The sequence below is a fragment of the Protopterus annectens genome, chromosome 7.part0, assembly GCF_019279795.1.
Source record: "Protopterus annectens isolate FY-2018-M chromosome 7.part0, PAN1.0, whole genome shotgun sequence".
Taxonomy (NCBI): Eukaryota; Metazoa; Chordata; order Ceratodontiformes; family Protopteridae; genus Protopterus; species Protopterus annectens.
This window is the reverse complement of record NC_056739.1, coordinates 1,789,273,968-1,789,294,967: the sequence shown is the minus strand read 5'-3', so window position 1 is coordinate 1,789,294,967 and position 21,000 is coordinate 1,789,273,968. Positions and strand designations below refer to the sequence as shown.

The window sequence follows — 21,000 nt, the reverse complement described above, 5'->3', positions numbered from 1 at the left end:
TACAGCTTTTAAATCTGGGAGGAGGGCAGTACAAGGGTAACACAGTACATGAACTTGGGAAGTGAAGGGGCATAAGTTCTACATGTCTCATAAATTTGAGAGGTGGAAGGATATGCATACAGTGTGGTTTATGATTTGGCAGGAAGAAGGGGCACAAGGACAGTGTGGCCCCTGAATTTGGGAGGTTGATGAGGCTACAAAGACAATATGGAGCATGAGTTTGAGTATAGGGGGTACAAAGACAGTGCAGCCCATATGTTTAGGAGATGCAGGGGTCACAAGGACAATGTGACATATAGATTTAGGAGGTAGAGAGGGCACAAGGACAGTGTATTTCATGACATTTGGAGGTGAATGGGCAAAATTAAAGTGCAGGGCATGCATTTGAGTGGTAGCGGGGTACATGGATATGGCAGCTCAAGAAATTTGGTAAGGTGAGGGGGCCCAGGGACACAACAGCTTATGAATATTGGAGGTACATGAGCCATAAGGACAGTCTAGTACATGCATTAGGGAGGTAAAGGGACTTCAAAGATAGCATGGCTGATGATCTGCGGTGTGGGGTGGGGGTGTCAGGGTTGCAAGAACAGTGTGGCTTATGAATTTGGGAGGTGGAGAGACCACAAGGATTGTGTGGCTCATGATCTGGGGGGTGGCAGGGCCGCAAGGAGAGTGTGGCTCATGAATTTGGGAGGTGAACAGACCACAAGGATAGTATAGGTCTTGAATATAGGAGGTAGAGGGCCCACAAGGATACTGTGTCTCATGATCTGGGGCATAGATGAGCCACAAGGATAGTATGTGGCATGTGTTTTGAGATGAAGATGCACAAAGACAATGGACTTGTGAGTTGGGGGGTAGGGGTATGAGGACACTACATCTCATTCATTTGAGAGATGGAGTGGCACGATGTGGTTCATGACTTTGAGAGGAGGAGAGGACAGAAGGACAATACACCTCATGAGTTTGCATGGTGAAGGGGGCAAAAGGACAGTGTGAGGGATGAGTTTTGGAGGTACAAGGTAACTCATGCCTCAAGAATTTTAGAGGTGGAGGCAACAAAAGGAAACTGCAGGGTATTAATGTGAGCATTAGTGGGACACAAGGACAGTGTATCTCATGAATATGGGAGGTGACAGGCCCGCAAGGCCAGTATGGTACATATATTTTGGATGTAGGATGGGCACAAGGATAGTGCAACCCAGGAATATGGGAGGTGAAGGGGTCAAAGGAAGGTGTGTCTCATGAATTTGGGAGGTGAAAAACACAACACTGTAGGTCATGAATTTGGGAGGTGGTGGGGCCACAAGGATTTTGCAGCTCATAAATATAGGCGGTGGAGAGGCTACAGGTACAGTGTGGCTCATAAAGTTGGGAGGTGAACCAGCAAAAAGGACAGTGTGGGAGGTGTAAGGGGCACAAGGGCAGTTCAGGTCATACATTTGGGAGGTGGAAGGGCACAGGGTCTGTCAGCTGATACATTTGAGTGCTGGAAGGGGGATAAGGACAGTGCAACCCATGAATTAGAAAAGTGGATGGTAACAAGGACACAGTGGCAAATTTAATTTGGGAGGTGGCAGCACAGAAAAATGCAGACTCATGAGTTTGGGAGGTGGAGATTGCAAATATGACTTGTGTATTGGGAGGTGGAGGGTGAACAAGGACAGTGTATTGTATGAATTTAGGTGACAGGGGCACTAGGACAATGCAGCTTATGAATTTAGGGACACAAAGATAGTGCAGCACATGAATTTGGGGGGGCACAATGGCAGTACAGCTCATGAATTTTGTATTTGGAGGGACACGTACAATGCTGGGTTTGAATATGGGACACAAGGACAGTTCTGGGTATGAATATAAGACATGGAGTGACAGAAGGACAGTGCTGGGTGTGGAAATGGGAGGTGGAGGGACACAAGGCCAGTGCGACTCATGAGTTTGGGTGGTGTAGTGGGGCTAAAGTACAGTGCGGGGCATGAGGACATGAGTTTGGGTGGTATAAGGGCCACAAGGGCAGTGAGTATTGTATGCATTTGTGAAGGGGAAGGAACATAAGGACAATGTGCCTCATAAATTTGAGAAGTGGAGCCAGCCAAGGGAAAGTTCAGGGTATATTCTGGGTGGTAGTGGGACAAAAGTACAGTGTGGCTCACACATTTTGGAGATGGATGGGGCGCAAAGGCAGTACAACATATGAATATGGGAGGTGGATGGGCCATGACTGTACAAAGTATGAATATGGGAGGTGGGGGGCCACAAGGACAGTCTCACTCATGATGTCAGGAGGTGGAAGGGAACAAGGACATTGCATCTCCTGAATTTGTGAGGTGCAGGGTCCAAGGAAAGTGTGGCTAATGAATTTGGGAGGTGGTAGGGCCACAAGGACAATGTGCCTTATACATTTGGGAGGTGGAAGAAGCATAAGCACACTGCAGCTCATAAATATGGGAGGTGAAGGGGCCACAATGTGGATCATAAATATGGGAGGTGGAGAGGGTAATGGAAACTGTGGGGCATAAGTGAGAGAGGAAAAGTGGGCTCAAGGACAATGTGGCTTATAAAATTGGAAAGTGGAGGGACAGAAAATCTGTGGCTCATGAATTTCTGTGGTAAATGGGGCATAAGGACAGTGTGACTTACCTTTGGGAGGTGGATGGTACATAAGGACAGTACAGGGTAAGAATCTGGGTGGATGGCATAAGGGCAGTATGGCTTATAAATGGGCTTTTTTGAAAGGGCACAAGGTCAGTGCTGGGTTGGGATATGGTAGGTGAAGGGACACAGGGAGAGTGTGGTTTATGAATTTGGATAGTAGAGGGTGTGACATCCATCTTCTGGGACAATAATCAAGGAGCCTTAATCCTTATACTGACACCGTGAGGGACATTCACTTGGAACAGAAATAGATACACACAGTATTTTCAGATGCAGCTCTCTGCACCAAGCATAATTTCCCTTAACAGCACATAGGGAGCACATTCAGTCCTAGGACTGGGTTTCTGTCTCTCTCTCCCGGCCCCCAATAAGACCCCACTAACATGGCTGTAGAGTTGAGTCCTCAGCCGAGTGTTCAAAGCCAAGTCCTCCACCACCTTCTCTGTAAAACCAGTGCTCTGTGTCCCTGCTCCAAGTAGCTAACACACACACTCTTTGAGATTTGATTTTCACTCACACTCACACTCACACTCACACACACACACACACACACACACAAACACACACTCACACTCACACTCACACACCTAGGAAAGGCTAGCACAGATTTACCAGTTATGCACAGACTATAAGGTAGTTCCACTGCCACCAGAACACTCCAGAGCCAGCTATTCTAAGGCTCATACAAGGGTACCCAATTATACTGAGTAAAATTACTACTAATACAAATGGTACAGTTTGACCAATGCAACAAGGCTTTCAGGAGCAGCCACATTGTCACCATATAAATATAAATATAAGTACTCTCAGTGGTTAAAATATTCTCTAAAAGACCATCCACAATGAAAAGTTTAAATATATTTAATAATAAATAATAAAAGAGCATGAAAATGCTAAACATCTATTTGCAATAAACACCTGAGTTTCAATGCTAAACATCTATTTGCAATAAACACCTGAGTTTCAATCACAGGAAATATTAAACATAACACAGATGGATAGCTTCACAGAGGTACACAATCTAACTAACTAACCTCACTATATTTTCCTGACTGATCTAAAGAATTACTATTCCCTGGTTACTTACTAAAGCAAGGCAAAATGAAGTGGGTAAGTGGTCTTCCTTCTGTGTCAGGTTTCAAAAACAGACTGCCCTGAGAGTTCTTTCTCATCTAGTATTAAAGCCAGCTTACAGAATGACATCACACAAATCTGGCCATCTTACTTCTGGTTCCCACAATAACCCTTCACTAGAAACTGAACCAGAATCTAGCACCATTGTGTCACAATACACCCCCTACACACACACACACACACACACACACACACACACACACACACACACACACACACACACACACACACACACACACACACACACAGCTTTGCTAAGATGTGTTATAGTATCTGTAAGGTATAAAACCATTTCAAAATGTCCACCCTTTCAGGGTAGCAATTAGTTCACCCCTAAGGACAATACATTAGGATTCCTAATTTTGGTTTTCACAGACATTTTGTCTCTGGCTACAATCAGAACTGTAAGATACAATCTTTATTGTCTAAACCAGGTAATTTAATTTCAGACTATTTTCAAAGTTTAGATTAACCTCTTCTGTTCTAGTATCCTCTGTTACAATATATTCATTTCAACAGTTACAATACAGTCTTATGTACAGGTGTATTTCTTTTCTGTTCAACAGGACCCACTGCTGGTACATTTTTAACGCAAGCAGCTTTACAATACATTTTCAACACAAGCACCTGTACAAATCAGTTTGATATACAAATGACATATTATTATTTAGAAAACTCCAGCAAGCTATGCTAGCATATGTTACACATTTACTGCTCTACTTCTCCTGACATAGATGGCAATACCTTACATCATCAGATTGTGGCACAAGGACATGGGAAGTGAAGGGGGTACAATGACAGTAAGGTTCATGGATTTGGAAGTTGGAGGGGCACAAGGTTAGTGTAGTTAATGAGTTTGGGAGACAGAAGGGATACAATTACAGTGTGGCTATTTACAAAGTAAAGTTCCACAGATGAAATGTTGTCAATATGATATAAGCATGTTGAAGCATACCAAAGCTATAAGTAAATGTCTGCGAAATTAAATGTATATTTGTAGTTTTTATAGTTCATAACATTGTGAAAAAAAATTACTTTCAGAATTTTTATTTTGAGGTTAAAATTCTGGAGTGTTATTGTATAATTCTTCCATGAAAAAGAATTTCACTAAATCACGTTTCTGTCTGCTGTCACAAAATGGGACAGGAATGAAGAGAGCCAGTGCAATAGTGAGTTATTCCTGAGAGATTTTGGAGATGGCAGTTTGCAATTCTGGTATAAAAGTATTGATTTTCAGTAAAGCTACAAGGGAAGGTTCTTAGGTTCATAGATAGATGCAGAAACTTTCTTAGGTTTATAGATTAGTACTAGGATAACTACCCTTGTGGGTTATTTTAAGTCTAGTCAGGTACCTCATATGAGAATCAAACCCTGCACATTGTGTCTGTAAGGTAAACACCTTAACCATTATGCCAACCTCCCACCCATAAATACAGACTCTTAAATGGAGTTTTTGTGAAAATTTTCACAGTACTCATCTTAAGAAACTCTACATCATCTCAGTGATGTCCCATGAAATTTGGAGTAAAAATGTTGACATTTTAACATTAAGAAAAAAATGTTTGTCACATTAAACAGTTCATAGGTAAATACTAATGTTTTCAGTCTGCAGACCATTACAAGCATAGCCAACAACCAGAGGTTAGAAACAAACTCCATCCTTTGAATCTATACAACAAAGACCTTGAACATTATGGCAACTATATCTGTCCCCCGAGACATAACTTTTGCGTGTAGTAGTAGTACTTTAGTATAAAATGTTAATTTTTGTTTACATAATGAAGTCATAAATGTCATTGCACAATTACATCTTAAAGTGCAGGTTCAGAATTGTTGCTTGCAATGGTGTTTCCTATTTGAACTCACATCTGGAATAAGAATGCACTGGGACAATGTGGTGGTTGATGAGAACTGCGCTCATAGATGGCATTGAGCAAATACGGCATAACATACAAAAAATAGGTTGGCTACAAATATTCACCAAATTACAAACAGATTCATAATTTTGAAAGTGAACACTTACTGGAGAGAAGTTTCAGAATTCTTTGTAGCATGATATATGTTTAGTCCCAAAAATGACATAAAACAAATATGGTATAAGAATACCTTAAAAGTTATGACTAAGACCTTCATCTGGATCATTTTAATTTTCAACAAATCACAAAGGTGGTTAGTAACCCATGTTTCATAATGTAGGATTTGGACTTGGGCTTTTTGGGGTTGCTTATTGGCTGCCTTGTCTTAGAAGCAGCTATAGTCAACATTATTTGGAGTTTTATAAAAATGGAACTACCATAACTACTAAGTAAATCCAAAGCTCCACAAAAGTCCTTGGATCTGAATGACCTTGGTGAAGATAACTGGTAAAAACTTAAGCGGTGCAACAGGAATGTCAGATTACCACACTTGGGTTGTGTGATGTTTTCCAGTTCAGATTCTGGGGAGAGCACAGCCCTGATTCTGTCCTTATGCATGTGTTGAATGATTTTTTTGGTACTGAGGAATCGGGCCAATGAAATGTTCCTTCCTCACCTTTCCCGAGCTGCCATACGTGTTGTGATGTGGCACAACTCCTGTTATTGTTTCTGTGATTTGACACTGACTGATATTTCTGGGGTTGTTCTCAGATTACTTCTATTACATTTCCATGGGAAGGTGGGGTTCACTTTATCACCACATTCTCTTTGTCCTGTGGAAGTGACAGGAATGGGAGCTCTTCTCTTTATTAACTGATTCATACACATTTTAAAACATTCTGTGAGGCTATGGTTTGAACTCGCACAGTAAACCGGTAAAAAAGGCTATATTTAAAGAAGAGCAATATCAGATTTACTAAGGATGTTAACCTGAATATTAGTCTTGGGTATTAATCCAAAAATGTATTAAATAAAGGATACCTTAGGTTGCCCTGAAATGTACTTGTGGTGTCCTGGGCCAAATAATATGTATTTCCATGCTTATTGTCCACAGTTTCTGAACTATGGCCAGGCGGCAGATGTATGATGAACCTATTTTAGGCCATAAACATTTGATTCGGCACCTTATTAGCTGCAAAGTCATATTTCTGTTGTACAGTTTCAGAGTGAATTTGTTTAGTATTATGTTTTTTAGTTTCAGTCAGACAATGCGTAGCCAACCAGCTTGTGTTTCTCCCTAGACATTCCCAGAATACAATGTTTTAGCCTTTCATAGATAGTCCCATACTATGTCACAGGATAGCTCAATGCATTATTCTGTAAATTTATGTATGATCAGGACCATGACAGACCACTGACCAAGCAGAAGGATGGCCATTGCTTTACTTTGTGTATCTTGTACAGCAGGCTACCCTATTCCTAATGACAAACTAGTTGGCATGTATGCAGCAAGCCAGGGCAGCACTATACTGTTTTGTACAAGATGTCATGACTTTAAGTGGATATTGTTGAGCCTAAATGTTTTTATTAATTTGCAGGCTTTTACTGTATCCAATCAAACTCAAATACCCTATACTTACAGCACTCCAGGTTATCACTGTTTTATATGTCTGTTAGTGTATAACTGTATGTGTGTATATGTACTTGGATATATCTGTATTTGTACTGGTGTATAAATGTGCATATCAGTATCTGTTTGTGTGTCTGAGTAGCTCTACCCGTTGTGGAGTAAAGTGATATATCAGTGTGTGTGTGTGTGCGTGTCTGCACAGCTCTGTCTGTTGTGGAATTGGACTGATGTATCACTGTGTGCGTGTCTGTGCTGCTATATTGTGGAGTTGAAGAGTAATGTACGAATGTGTGTGTCTGCTCAGCTCTACCTGTTGTGGAGTAAAGTGATGTACCTGTGTGTGTGTGTGTGTGTGTGTGTGTGTGTGTGTGTGTGTGTGTGTGTGTGTGTGTGCGCGCACGCAGCTCTATCTGTTGTGGAGTTGAAGAGTGATGTATTTGTTTGCATGTGTCTGCACAGCTCTGTCTTTTGTGGAGTTGAAGAGTAATGTACTCTGTGTGTGTGTGTGTGTGTGTGTGTGTGTGTGTGTGTGTGTGTGTGTGTATCTGTGCAGCTGCAGTTGAAGAGTGATGTAGCAGAGTGCGTGTGTGTGTGTCTTTGCGTAGTTCTGTCTGTCATGGAGTTGGAGTGATGTATCTGTGTGTGTGTCTGCACAGCTCTGTCTGCTGTGGGTTGCAGTGATGTGTGTGTGTGTCTGCACAGCTCTGTGTGTTGTGGAGTTGGAGTGATGTATCAGTGTTTGCATGCGTCTGCGCAGCTCTGTCTGTTGTGGAGTTGGAGTGATGTATCTGTGTGTGTGTCTGCACAGCTCTGTTTGCTGTGGAGTTGCAGTGATGTATCAGTGTTTGCGTGTGTCTGCACAGCTCTGTCTGCTGTGGAGTTGTAGTGATGTGTGTGTGTGTGTGTGTGTCTGCACATGTGTCTGCACAGCTCTGTGTGTTGTGGAGTTGGAGTGATGTATCAGTGTTTGCATGCGTCTGCGCAGCTCTGTCTGTTGTGGAGTTGGAGTGATGTATCAGTGTTTGCGTGTGTCTGCACAGCTCTGTCTGCTGTGGAGTTGCAGTGATGTGTGTGTGTGTGTGTGTGTGTGTGTGTGTGTGTGTGTGTGTGTCTGCACAGCCCTGTCTGTTGTGGAGTTGGAGTGATGTATCAGTGTTTGCGTGTGTCTGCACAGCTCTGTGTGTTGTGGAGTTGGAGTGATGTATCAGTGTTTGCGTGCGTCTGCACAGCTCTGTCTGCTGTGGAGTTGCAGTGATGTGTGTGTGTGTGTGTGTGTGTGTCTGCACAGCTCTGTCTGTTGTGGAGTTGGAGTGATGTATCAGTGTTTGCGTGTGTCTGCACAGCTCTGTCTGCTGTGGAGTTGCAGTGATGTGTGTGTGTGTGTGTGTGTGTGTGTGTCTGCACAGCTCTGTCTGTTGTGGAGTTGGAGTGATGTATCAGTGTTTGCATGTGTCTGCGCAGCTCTGTCTGTTGTGGAGTTGGAGTGATGTATCAGTGTTTGCATGCGTCTGCACAGCTCTGTCTGTTGTGGAGTTGGAGTGATGTATCAGTGTTTGCGTGTGTCTGCACAGCTCTGTCTGCTGTGGAGTTGCAGTGATGTGTGTGTGTGTGTGTGTGTGTGTGTGTGTGTGTGTGTGTGTGTGTGTGTCTGCACAGCTCTGTCTGCCTTAGAGTTGGAGGGATGTCCATTACTTGAAGAGATAGACTATTTTATCTGAGCAATGGCTAGTTTTTATTATTGTCTTCTCTTTGCAAATCTTTGAAAATTTTGGGACATTCATTGCTTGTGTTGCAGATTATGCAACAAGTAAGTTGTCGGACATAGTAAATGGGAATGCTAAACTGCATTAATCCGGTCTTCTGTTCCTTGACCTTTAATGGAGAAACTTCTCTGTCCTGTGGGAAACGACAGGAAGGGGAGCTCTTCCCTTTATTAGTAACTGTGTTTCATACTCATTTTAAGATGTTCTCATGAATGGCTGTTACTTTTAAATCTTCCCTTTGTTTGCATCCTGACCTTTATCTTTCCTGATGTTCCATGCCCCTTCTGCTTCTCTTGGGGTTTTTGCACCCATAATACCCACTTCAAGAGCAATTATAGTCAACTGCAATTTGAGTGACAGCGATCAAAAAAATGTATTTGGTGTTCAATTATCTAGACCTTGTCAAAATATGTTTCGTAACTCAATTTATTTTTCTGATTTCTATCCATTCTGTGGTAGGAGCAAGAACAAGCAGCATCTTTTTAATCTGACGTTTTCATTTTTAATCCTAAAAAAGTATTCAACTTGCAAAACATCGTTACAAATAAATAGAGAGAAGAGCATGCATGCAGTTATGGCTTTGCTAATACAATTTACTCAGAATAAAAACATTACTGTGGTTAAACATTTTTAAAGTTAAAACACATTTTAGTACATTATTTCTGTGAAGGCTTCTTGAGCTAATCTGAAAACACTGGTTCCTCCAGCAGTAGCCAAAAATTAACCAGCTTCTAAGTTTGTAACTTCATAGATTAGCTTTTGACTTAACCTAAGACATGCTTAGTCAGATGTGTTTTGTTTTTATTTGTGAAATTACACTTGTATTATCTGGATCATCAATAGCAAAAGCTTCAATTTAACATAAATACAGCTGGTGAACATTTGCTGTTTTAACCACGTTGCATTTCTTCATTCTGTCACAAGTATGCAGAATACAGAACACTAATTTTGAAGAATAACATAATCTGTTGCATGTTTAGGTAACAGTTATTTTTATCCTCAGTCTATTCTCCTTTTCTGTATTCTCATGCTGAGAACTGAACAGTCATATTCCTAACCCCCTGAACTCTTATAAGGATTACCTTCACTAGGACCTCTATGAGATCTGTCCTCAGTTCAAGCATTACCTGTACTCGAGCCTCCGTGAGGTCTGTCCTCAGTGCAAGCTGTTCCCTCGCGTAGACATCAGGATAGTGTGTCTTCTGGAAGACCTTTTCCAGTTCCTCCAACTGGTAGCTGGTGAAAGTAGTTCGATTCCTTCTCTTCTTGCCTTTATTACTCTCAGAATCCACCTTGTCCATAGGGCTAGGAGGGTCAGCACTGACTCTATCCTGTGTCACCTTCACTCCAGCTTCTTTCACACTGAGATAACTGCTGTCCATCCCCTTATGATCAGGGTTCTGGGGCAATTCTGAGTCTGTCAAGGGGCTATCTTTAGCTGTAGGAAGAAGTATATAGATATATATATATGGTCAGGAATTACATTTGGCAAAATAAAATAAAAGTATACTTTTTATAGCATTAGACAGGGGGTATTTTAAACAAAACTGGTAACAATATATTTCCTTAGTGAATTACCAAATGTGGCAGCCTTCATTTGCTGGCTGGCAGCACAGTGATAAAGTAAACAAAGCTATTTTGTCCTGTATGGAATATTAGATTCAATCTAATGTATGCAGAAGCCAGAACCTATGAAACATCAGAGGCTAGCATTTATTCAGTAAATACAGCACTGTGATTATGCTCCAAAGTCAGAAGAAAGTCAACTTTGTTAAGCACCTTTCTGATGTAAGAAAAGCACTTAACAAAGTTTTGTTTAGAACCTTTAACCATTATTATGCTCTTGTTTTGTACTGTAGCATAAAGAGCAGCTACCACAAAACAGTAGCAGCTTTAAAAGCTGTATGCCACATTTCTTTTTTTTTTTTTTGTCTTCTGTTGGTAACAGACTGGAACCTACAGGTGATGTCCCCAGAAAGTGTGACAACACCTTCCCAGTGTCCCCCCCACATCGGTTGATCTTCATCAGTCCTTAGAGATTCAGCTTTGGAGGGCAGCAGGATACCCAGTAGGTGATAGCAGGACTGTCCCACTACAGACAAACCAATGTCCAACATTGCATAAAATGGTAACCTAAATGGAGAGAAATAAAACTAACCAACATTAAACAGATATGAAAGATAGTGAGAAAGAGAGGCACACAACAATAAAAAACTTATCAGGTATATGCTTGACTGTCAATCATAAAAGTAACTTGAGAAATACAAAGCTGTTAGTTCCGCAGTAGTAATTTGGTGAATATGCCTGATCAGGCAGGCTTCAAGGGTAAGGTGGAATTACAAAAAGTGGATTAGAGGGGGCATTAGGACATTAAACTCACCCATACCTCCTGCCTATATTTGGGAGTGCAGTGGGGGACAGTAGGATGCATGGAAGATGTGGAGGTGATGCTCCTACTGCTATATGTTATAACAAAATGATAAGGGTAACTTAGCAGACATGGCCAGCTGTATATATGTCACACAGGACAACATGTTGACTATTCCAGTGGAATGCAGCAGCAACAGCAAAACTAATGGCCTATAAGGGGCAGCATTTAGCATGTGGCAGAGAAGTAATACTGTATCTATCAGCCAGAAGTACAAGTCACAGAAGTTATAAAAATAGCATGTTCTAGGTATGCTATATAAGTGACACTACTATGAGCCTTGGTTAAGCAGCACTTGCAGAATTCAGGGAAATTCATAGATTTTAGATTAGATTCATAGATTAGTAGTAGGCTAATTGCCCTTATGAGCCATTTTAAGCCTAGCCAATTACCCCATGTGAGAATCAAACCCTGCACCTTGTGTCTGCAAGGTAAAGACCTTAACCATTCTGCCATCCTCCCACCATAAATGTGACAACATGTGACAAATGCTCCATGTAGGATTGGCAGAGCTGTGGGAGAGCACACAGTGCAGTAGGTGGCCACATGCACAAATATGTGGTAGAGCATGGTACTTGGTATGCTGGAGGGTCAAGCCATGCCAGACATATGCTTCCTACCATGACAGTGTGGTTGCTGCACCTTACGTAGGCTGTGTAGATGATACACACCTTTTCAACCATGAGAAATATAGGTGTGCCCAAAGGTGCGTATTTCTGTAGGCATTGCATGGCAGTAATAACCAAAACATGCTATTCAAGAAATCCGTTCCTGTGACATCTCTAAGTGGCTACACAAATATGGTTCTGAAGAGGAAATCCATATGGTTTTGGAAGAGGAGAGGAGCTGAATCTCCTTAGTCTGCTCAGTAGCTGGAGACAATTTTACATGGAAAACATGCCCTGTGATAGCTCTGGAAGTTACAAATGGTTGTTGTTGTTTGTTTGTCTTTTCAGCTTTTCCCAGTTAGGGGTCGCCACAGTGGAACTCCAGTCCACTAATGATTGACAGTAGATTTTTTATGGTGCCAAGTTGCCAGCCCAATGCCCAACCTACAGCGAAGGCATGCCCATTCACGCATGTCTTTCGGAGGCCAGTCGACTGCAGGGAGGACATGCAGACTCCACACAGAAGGCACTCCAGCCGTGAATCGAACAGGAGAACCTCTTGCTGTGAGGCAACAATGCTACCACTGTACCACCATGAATGGAAGTTACAAATGGTATTGTAGTGAAATGCATGTGGCATTTGCATTTATAGAACTCTTCTCCCACTGGCACGGAAGGTCAAGGTGGTACCTGTTCAGCTCACTATAGTACTGGCACTGTTTTCCTGAGTCAGTGGCACTTGTTGTAGCAATCACCTCTTTGGCAAGGCAGTACCAAGAAATCCCCATCCCCTAAACAGGAACTCCTGGTGGTCTTTGCATATTATGTACAGGAATAACCTAGACTTCTTAGAACACCACCTGGGAGCCCTGACACACTGTGTGTCTTCAGAAGACATAGACATTTCACAGGTCACAGACTGGAGGATTACAGTACTGCATTTGCATCAACTAATGTTTCTGCCATCACATGATGCATAACAATGGCCACTGAGGCAGCGTGGCAGGTCATGATGTCAGCATATAGTTGTGCATAAATGCATGGCATGATGGCATGGTGTTATAGTGTGAATGGTATCATGTTACAGTTGTGTGCAGCCCAAACACCCTCATCCCATTCCATTACTGCAGTTTAGCACCTCTAGGGGGCTACAGAAACATGTTTAATTTATCCATATGCCTGCTAGGGTGACTGACCCATCCATGCTCAATACATTGTGCAGCCACTCTTGTTGATGTACAGTGTAGCACAACCTTGGTCCAGTGCACTTCAGAAATATCATTTACGTCTAATTGTCTCATTAACATAATTTCTTCTCAACCAGTCTATAGAAATAGCAGATCGTAGTTTAAATAAACTAGTAGACTGGACTACGGTTTTAAAATTTGGATTTAAAAGTGTGGGTATAAAGTTACATATCTCGAGCAAGTGGAAAATAACTGAATATGATGATGACTTGTATAAGCTCTTGTGGGAGTGACCGCAGTATATAAGATGCAGCCAAATTTAAAAAATAAATTGGAAGCTGAAGCTACTAAAATAGAACTGAAAGGTAGTAAGAGATTAGGTATTAAGATGTGTGCATTTTGTGCACATTGTAAATTATATATATATATAGAGAGAGAGAGAGAGAGAAAGTGTCTTATTAAAGGCATGTACTTATTCTTTTAAAGTTTTCCCAAAGCTTTGATTGTACCTCTAATGGGCTATTTCACTTGGCTTTTTCTGATTTTTTTGTAAATTTTATGTAGGTAAAACCAAACATGTTGAAAGAGAGAAGTTATGAAGACTGTTATAATATTAGTGACTCAAACTGTAACAAAGAGTTGTTTAAACACAAAAAGAATTGTAAATGTGTATTATCTAGTGCCTGGGGGGAGGTTGAGTATCCTGAGCTTCTTTTACAAATAAGGTAAAATGCCTGTGAACTCAAACAGAGCTGTTAAATCATAGCTTTTTTTAAACTGAGATTTATTCTGTTTTTATCAAACTTATATTTTAATTGTTCATTTAATTAGTAAGTGGATTAATCCGTATTCATTGGTGTGATCATGTCATGAATTGTTGTAAAAAAGGAACCATGTTCCATTTGTGATTAGTTCTGATGAAGTCCTATATTTATAAGGAACAAAGGTGCTTAACTTTTTTTATTAAAAGGCTGTATTGTAAAGAATCCATTCTGTCTGCTAAATATACTTGTGGTAATTACAATGCTTATAACAGTAAGGAATTTGCAAACATTGTACAAAAAAAAGGAACAAAGAAGAGAATTAATTTAGGACATTTATGACCACTATAGCTGATATACATTTTCAGAAGATGTTAGGGAAGTGTCTTGAAACATAAGCTGCTGTTCTGGTGCTTAGAATTGTATTGGGGGGGGGGGTTGAATAGGGAGGTGCACACAGAAGGGATTGTTTATAGGCTACAAAGTTTACTGCCACTGCAGTTACTCTTGGAAGCATAAAGGCTGTATACACACGCACACTCACATATGCGCACACACACATACATGCATCTGGACGCACACTCACATGTGCACACACACACACACACACACACACACACACACACACACACACACACACACACACACACACACACACACACACACACCAGTTTTATAGACAGCTATGACTAACTGTAATTCAGTAGTGATGTTAAAGCTAGGTGACCAAAGCATTCTGATAAGGTTATTACAGTATAACAGTGTTTGGGCAAGATTCAAATGTAGCACTGAAGACCCATTTTTGAGAAATTAGTCTGAGGATTGTGGATGGAAAGAAATTAATGGCTTTTCAGATATATTGCTTTCTCCAGATGCCATACAGATTGTGTGTGTGTGTGTGTGTGTGTGTGTTTTCTTGCCCGCAGATAATTATGCAACAATCACTTTACAGAGAGTGGTAAAAAGAAGTCCTGTGCAGTTAACTGTTGACAGTAGCCAAAATTCTGTACAAAAGGGTGCATGTGTATGTGGGGGTTACATACAAATGATGAATGACTTACTCTAGGTTGAGGCCAAGGTTTTTCTTGGGTTTGTTTGGCAGGTAAGGCCAAAGTACATTATGATGCCATGTGCTAGCAAACTTTTGTTTGTGAAACTACCCTAGATACACAGCCACTTGTAGTAGGCTTCTCCTGGAATCAGAATTCTTTGGTCACAGCACTAGCTTTATGGTTAGTCATAGCTGTATAATAGCGATGTATTTCTGTGACTTCAGTGTCCAGCAGTCAGGATGACCGTAATGAGGGATATCAGTGAAGGGAAGAGGAAAACAAGAGTTAGGCTAGTGAACATAAGCATGAGTGGAAGAACAGTAACAGAAAAAAAAACGTAGTTGGCAATGTCAGTACTTTGTATTTTCAACAAAGCTTCAGGGAAATACATTTTGATAAGGGAATGACACTATAGTAGGTAACATCATGAAGGTATAAATTTGGAGTAGTTTTGAATTAAAGTGTTAAAACATCTCATATCAGTGCTGACAAATTCATTATCAGAATAACCCCACAATAGCAATAAGATACTAATGGCATGGTATTCACTATTGCTCTAGTTGTGAGGCATGGTATTCACTATTGGTCTAGTTGTGAGTTCCAGCAGGAAGGGGATTAGATCATGCTGGCAGAGGTAACATTCTGCTCTTGGGATGGTGCACAGCTAGGACAGTGCTGGGGCACTGGCCTCCATTGCAAAGAAGGGATAATGATCGTGAAGTATGATCCTGTGTGGTGAATAATGTACATGAGAACTAGCACTATTACTGCTGCTCATTGCATTATGCATGCACAGTGTCTGTACCTGTCCAGCACAACTTCTCCTGCTAAAGGTGTGAGCAGCTATAGCTGAATGAAACGGTGGCGACAGGCTGTACAAACACAGCAGTGGGAAGCGCTGCACAACTGCAGCCCAAATCATCACTTGTAGTGCATCCTTTATCTCAGTCCCCTCATTCTGCTCCCTGAACTACTCTCCTGCTATTCTGAGCCAACTGTCCATTGCTTGGGATACTATCTGGTCTTGGGTCAGTATCACTGTACACGGAAACTCTTCCTGTCTGCCAACATGTCAAACAAATCCAGTGTCAGAGTAGAAGAAAATGTGCTGGCTTCAGACTAACAAATAGTATTTGTTAAAGTAATAAGGTCCCCAGGAGGGATATTTTCCAAGTTTAGGGTTAAATTAAAAACAAAACATACGAATTTGATAGTTACCTTCACCAAATTAAACATGGTATTCTCACTTTTTGGATTTACAGTTTTCTTATATTTTCAGCGTACTATTCTTATCCTTCATTTATACCTTTAAAATGTTCACTGTGCTTATATGCTTATAGTAATTAATATCATATATACTCTAAATTTAATGTACTACAGTAGTACTGTAGCCAAAATGTTAAAAATAGAGAAACCTTTCACGACTGCATTTGCCAGTTAATGTATTTTGCCTCACATTTTCAGTGTACTTATTTTCAGTAAATTCCTCTATGACTTATGGTGTTAACATTTTATGGTTTTGCCTCAAAGGATCACATCACAATACACTAGAAAATCATATTTTAAGACAGGACTCCAATAAAAGTGGCTGTGTTTTTGATTTGGAGTCACACACAGGAATGCTAACAATTTAAAACATTTAGATTATGGATGCTTAGAAAATTTCATATAAATGCATTCCCACAATTATTTAACTCTGTTTACATTCAGATTTTGATGAGTGAAGATGTGACTGTAGCCCAGGCGAGATGGTAATTCAGAAGATCTTGATAATAACTATTGCTATTGTGGGAGTGGAGTTTTTGAGATATCTGGAGAGGAATGTCTGAGAGTAGGTACAGTAGAAGAAGATGGATAGTTTTCTTTCAGATTGTGATGATAGAAGGTACTGCCAGTCATGCCAGGAGAAGTAGGGCAGTGGATGTACAACTTGTGCCAGCACAGTTAGCTGAAATTTTGTAAATAGTTTTATGTCATTTGTATATCAAACTGATTTGTACAGATGCTTGTACTGAAAATGTATTTGTGAGGGTTGTTTGTGTTAAACTGTATCAACAGTGCACCCTGCTGGAACGAAAAGAAATGTACATGTATTATTGTAACTGAATTAAATGTATATGTTTTAGTAGAGGATACTGGGACAGCAGAGGTTGACCAACTAGCTTAATTTATGAAAAATAAGGGAAATGTAAATGAGCTGTTAGACAATTAAAACAGTACCCCACAGTGCTTAATAAGACCAGAGACGGTGAATCTAGAAGAAGCCTTTTTTTCATTGGCTCAGTAAAAAGAGGGGAAGCCCCTGGCACTGCCATAAACATTTAGATGTGTTGTAGCCATCTATGCTAAATTCCTGTCTTGGCTTCAAAATGGGATACTGTGAGAACCTAGAGTCAGGTGACCAGATGAGATCATTCTGCAAGCCATCTTGGATATTATATTTTACAGGGAGTAATCTCTGAGTATTGAGTATTCTGCTTTGGGAAACCTGACTAGAAAGACTGATCATGTATTTCATTGTGCCTTGCTCTATCAAGTAAGTTATTAGGAAATAGTAATTCTGCTAGATTCAGTCAGGAATATGAAAACTTAGTGAAATATTTCTAAAAATAGTGAAAATCCAGTGAATAGTGAAACTTAGTTTAGAGACTGTTTTTCTTTATTTGCTGTCTATCAATGTTATTTTTCAGTATTTCCTGTGATTTGCACTCTGTAGTTTACTGTAAATATATATTTAGTAATTTAGTATTTTCTTCTTTTATTATTAAATATATTTAAACTTTTCATTGTGCCTGGTCCTTTTTAGAAAATATTTAAGCTTTGAGAGTATTTGCACATATTCATATGGTGATAACTCTGGCCACTCTTGAAAGCCTTGTTGTTTGGTCAGCATTGCCATTTGTATATAATATTAACTTCACTCAGCATAATTTGATACCCTATTAAGAGCCTTATAGTAATTGACTAGTGGCAGTGAATCTACCTTATAGACTGGGCAAAGCTTGTATAGCAGGTATTCCCAGGTGTGTGTGTGTGTGTGTGTGTGTGTGTGTGTGTGTGTGTGTGTGTGTGTGTGTGTGTGTGTGTGTGTGTGTGTGTGTGTGAAATTTAAATCTGAGTGTGTACGTCAGTTACTTGGGGCAGGGACATGAAGCACTATTTTCACAGTGCAAGTGAGGTAGCCTTATTGGGGGACCTGGGGAGAGGCAGATAGAGACACCCAGACCCCGGGCTGAGTGTGTGCCCTGTGTGCTCTTAAGGGGAAATTGCACTTGATGTAGAGAGGTCTGCATCTGGAAATACTGACTGTATCCATTTCTATTCCAAGTGCACATTCCTCTCCTGTATAAGTGGTGAGGATTCAGGCTCCTTGATTACTGTCCCAGTGTGGGGATGCCACACAGATAAATAAAAAAAGGAAGTCAGGTTAGCTGATGAAGTGTTTTCCAGATGACCTGGGTTCAGTTAGTGGTCCAGAGACTTGATCAAGCAGGTAGGGAAGTTGGGTTGGCTCACCCATCCCAGTGTTATGTCTTTCCCTCTTGGGGGAAGGTGCAGTAGTGCACTCTAGTGCATAGCAACATGAGGGCAAGAGTGTACAAAAGAGTGCATGAATATGAGCTGACCAGTGTGGTTATGTAGAAGTATGCATGCATTCATAGCAGCTTGGTGTATCCAGGAACTATATTACAACTACTGGCTGATATGGGAGGTCTACTAGGAACACCGACAATCTCCAAAGGTAAGGACCAGGAAGAGTAATATAGTCAGAGGTCAGTTTCATTTATTTTAGACTTTGGAGATGAACAGTAAACTCATCACCACATAACATGCATTATGAGCTTTATTAAACATTATAAAATCCTTCTGGTTCCTCATCTAAAGCATTCAAGGAATCTGAACATCAGTGTAAAACCAATATTTAAAAAGTTACTGAAAATTATATCAGCATAATATTAACCAATCGTTCTTGGCCATTTAACTTCCTGATTTACCCCCTTTATGTTTCAGTATACCATGCTTTAAAGTATAATCAGCACAGTGGTGCAGGTGGTGTAATAAGCCTCACAGCAAACCAGCAGGTTCTCCTCTCCGGCTCGGTGCTCGGCTTCTGTTTCTGTGTGTTTGTTCTGTTCTTGTGTTTGTTGGGTTTCCTCCTCCACTCGGGTTCCTCCTCCCACATTCAAGCAGCACATCATCTGAGCATTTTCTCCCGGGCTGAAAAAAAAGGCTCTGTGGGGAACCTAGGGGACATTCCCGGTCAACAAATGTTAAATAAATAAATAAAATAAATAAACTGATTATTTATAATGCAGCCATACCTTAAATTCTAAAACATTTCCAGTATTAATTACACATTTTAAGATGCTAGCCATTAAAATGCTAGCACAGACCTGTCAACTCTGAGCATTAAAAAATCATACCACTGGCATTTACAAATCATAGAAGGGGGTAAGAAGGAGGCCCACTTCTTATTTTTCCCAACTGAAGTTCTTTATATACTAAACTCTATACAGTTGGTGAAAGTGAGTCTTACTATAGGCTTACTTTATTTAATGACATATGCACCCCAAACAAGCTCTTACGTTCTGAGGAACTACTTCTTCTTTCGGCTTTTCCCAGTTAGGGGTCGCCACAGCGGATCACCTGTCTGCTCATGATTGGTAGTAGAGTTTTTATGGTATCGAGTTTCCAGCCCGGCACCCAACCTTCCACAGAAGACACACACATGCACGCACGCACTCACGCCTAGGGCCAATTTAGAGTGTCCAATCCACTTACAGCATGTCTTTGGGATGTGGGAGGAAACTGGAGCACAGGGAGGACATGCAGACTCCACACAGAAGGTACCCCAGCTGAGGATCGAACCGGAGAACCTCTTGCTGTGAGGCTACAACATTAACTGCTGCAGCACTGTGGCCACCCCCTCTTACGTTCTGAGGAAGACTAGTCAATTTATGTGCAAGGATAAATCTGAGTGCCAAAATCATAGGTCTCTGCGTAAATCTTTGTAATTGAGAGGTATGGGCTAGCATCATTTGCATGACCTCTCTTAAAATGTAGTAGTAACGGACTGTCCTACTTCCCTTTTCAGACTGAAACTTTGGATACCCCTGTCTCCATCCATGACTAGCACCTCCATTTCTGGCAGTTAGATAATCTTAGAATAATAAACTGAAGTTGGTGAGGTGAAGGCAGTGGATGTTTCTCTGTATCTTATAGGATAAAAGGATTTCTCTTTATTTCTGGAGATGACACTGACATGTTAAACATCCATCAGTGCCCCAAAATGCAAAGGTTGACAATGGGGGTTGCTGGGGTTAAGAACCCTCACGGGTATTTTCTTATAAGTATGGGGCAGAGAATGTGGTGGTTAAAATGGCAGGGAAAACACCAAAAGAGAAGTTAGATATGCAATTTAATTTGGTTTGGCATTTTTCTTTATATTTGGCATCTGTTGAGACTGATGGACAAGGAGTCCATAAAATGCAATAAAGTGATGAAACATCCAAGTTACAATTCTGTATTTAGGTTTTGGATGGGGAATGGAGGTTATCCCTGGAGGTTAGGAAAAATACTTCACATCACACACACACACACACACACACACACACACACACACACACACACACACACACACACACACACACACACACGACACTTAGAATTTCACTTACTAGAGGACACTAGCAGAGGACAGTAGCACAGTTTTATTTATTTCATATAAATGACACTGGCAGATAGAATACCCACCAGTGTCCCAGACTGTGAAAATAGAAATGTTAAGCAGCCTCACTACAACTAACAGGTGTGTGTCTGTGTGTGTCTGTGTGTGTCTGTGTGTGTCTGTGTGTGTCTGTGTGTGTCTGTGTGTGTTTGTTGTGGGTTTTTAAAATGGTAATGGTTAGATTACCAGATGGTGGCC

The 21,000-nt window shown here is 40.8% G+C and overlaps 1 protein-coding gene across 1 annotated transcript in view; it reads right to left on the bottom strand.

Annotated features, from left to right (window-relative positions):
• Positions 1-21,000, bottom strand: part of ALX4 (ALX homeobox 4) — a 509,794-nt gene that overhangs the window by 232,426 nt on the left and 256,368 nt on the right. The window contains exon 2 of the mRNA XM_044078313.1: positions 10,166-10,476. Within this exon, the coding sequence (XP_043934248.1) occupies positions 10,166-10,476 (311 nt within the window). The remainder of the gene's footprint in view (positions 1-10,165; positions 10,477-21,000) is intronic.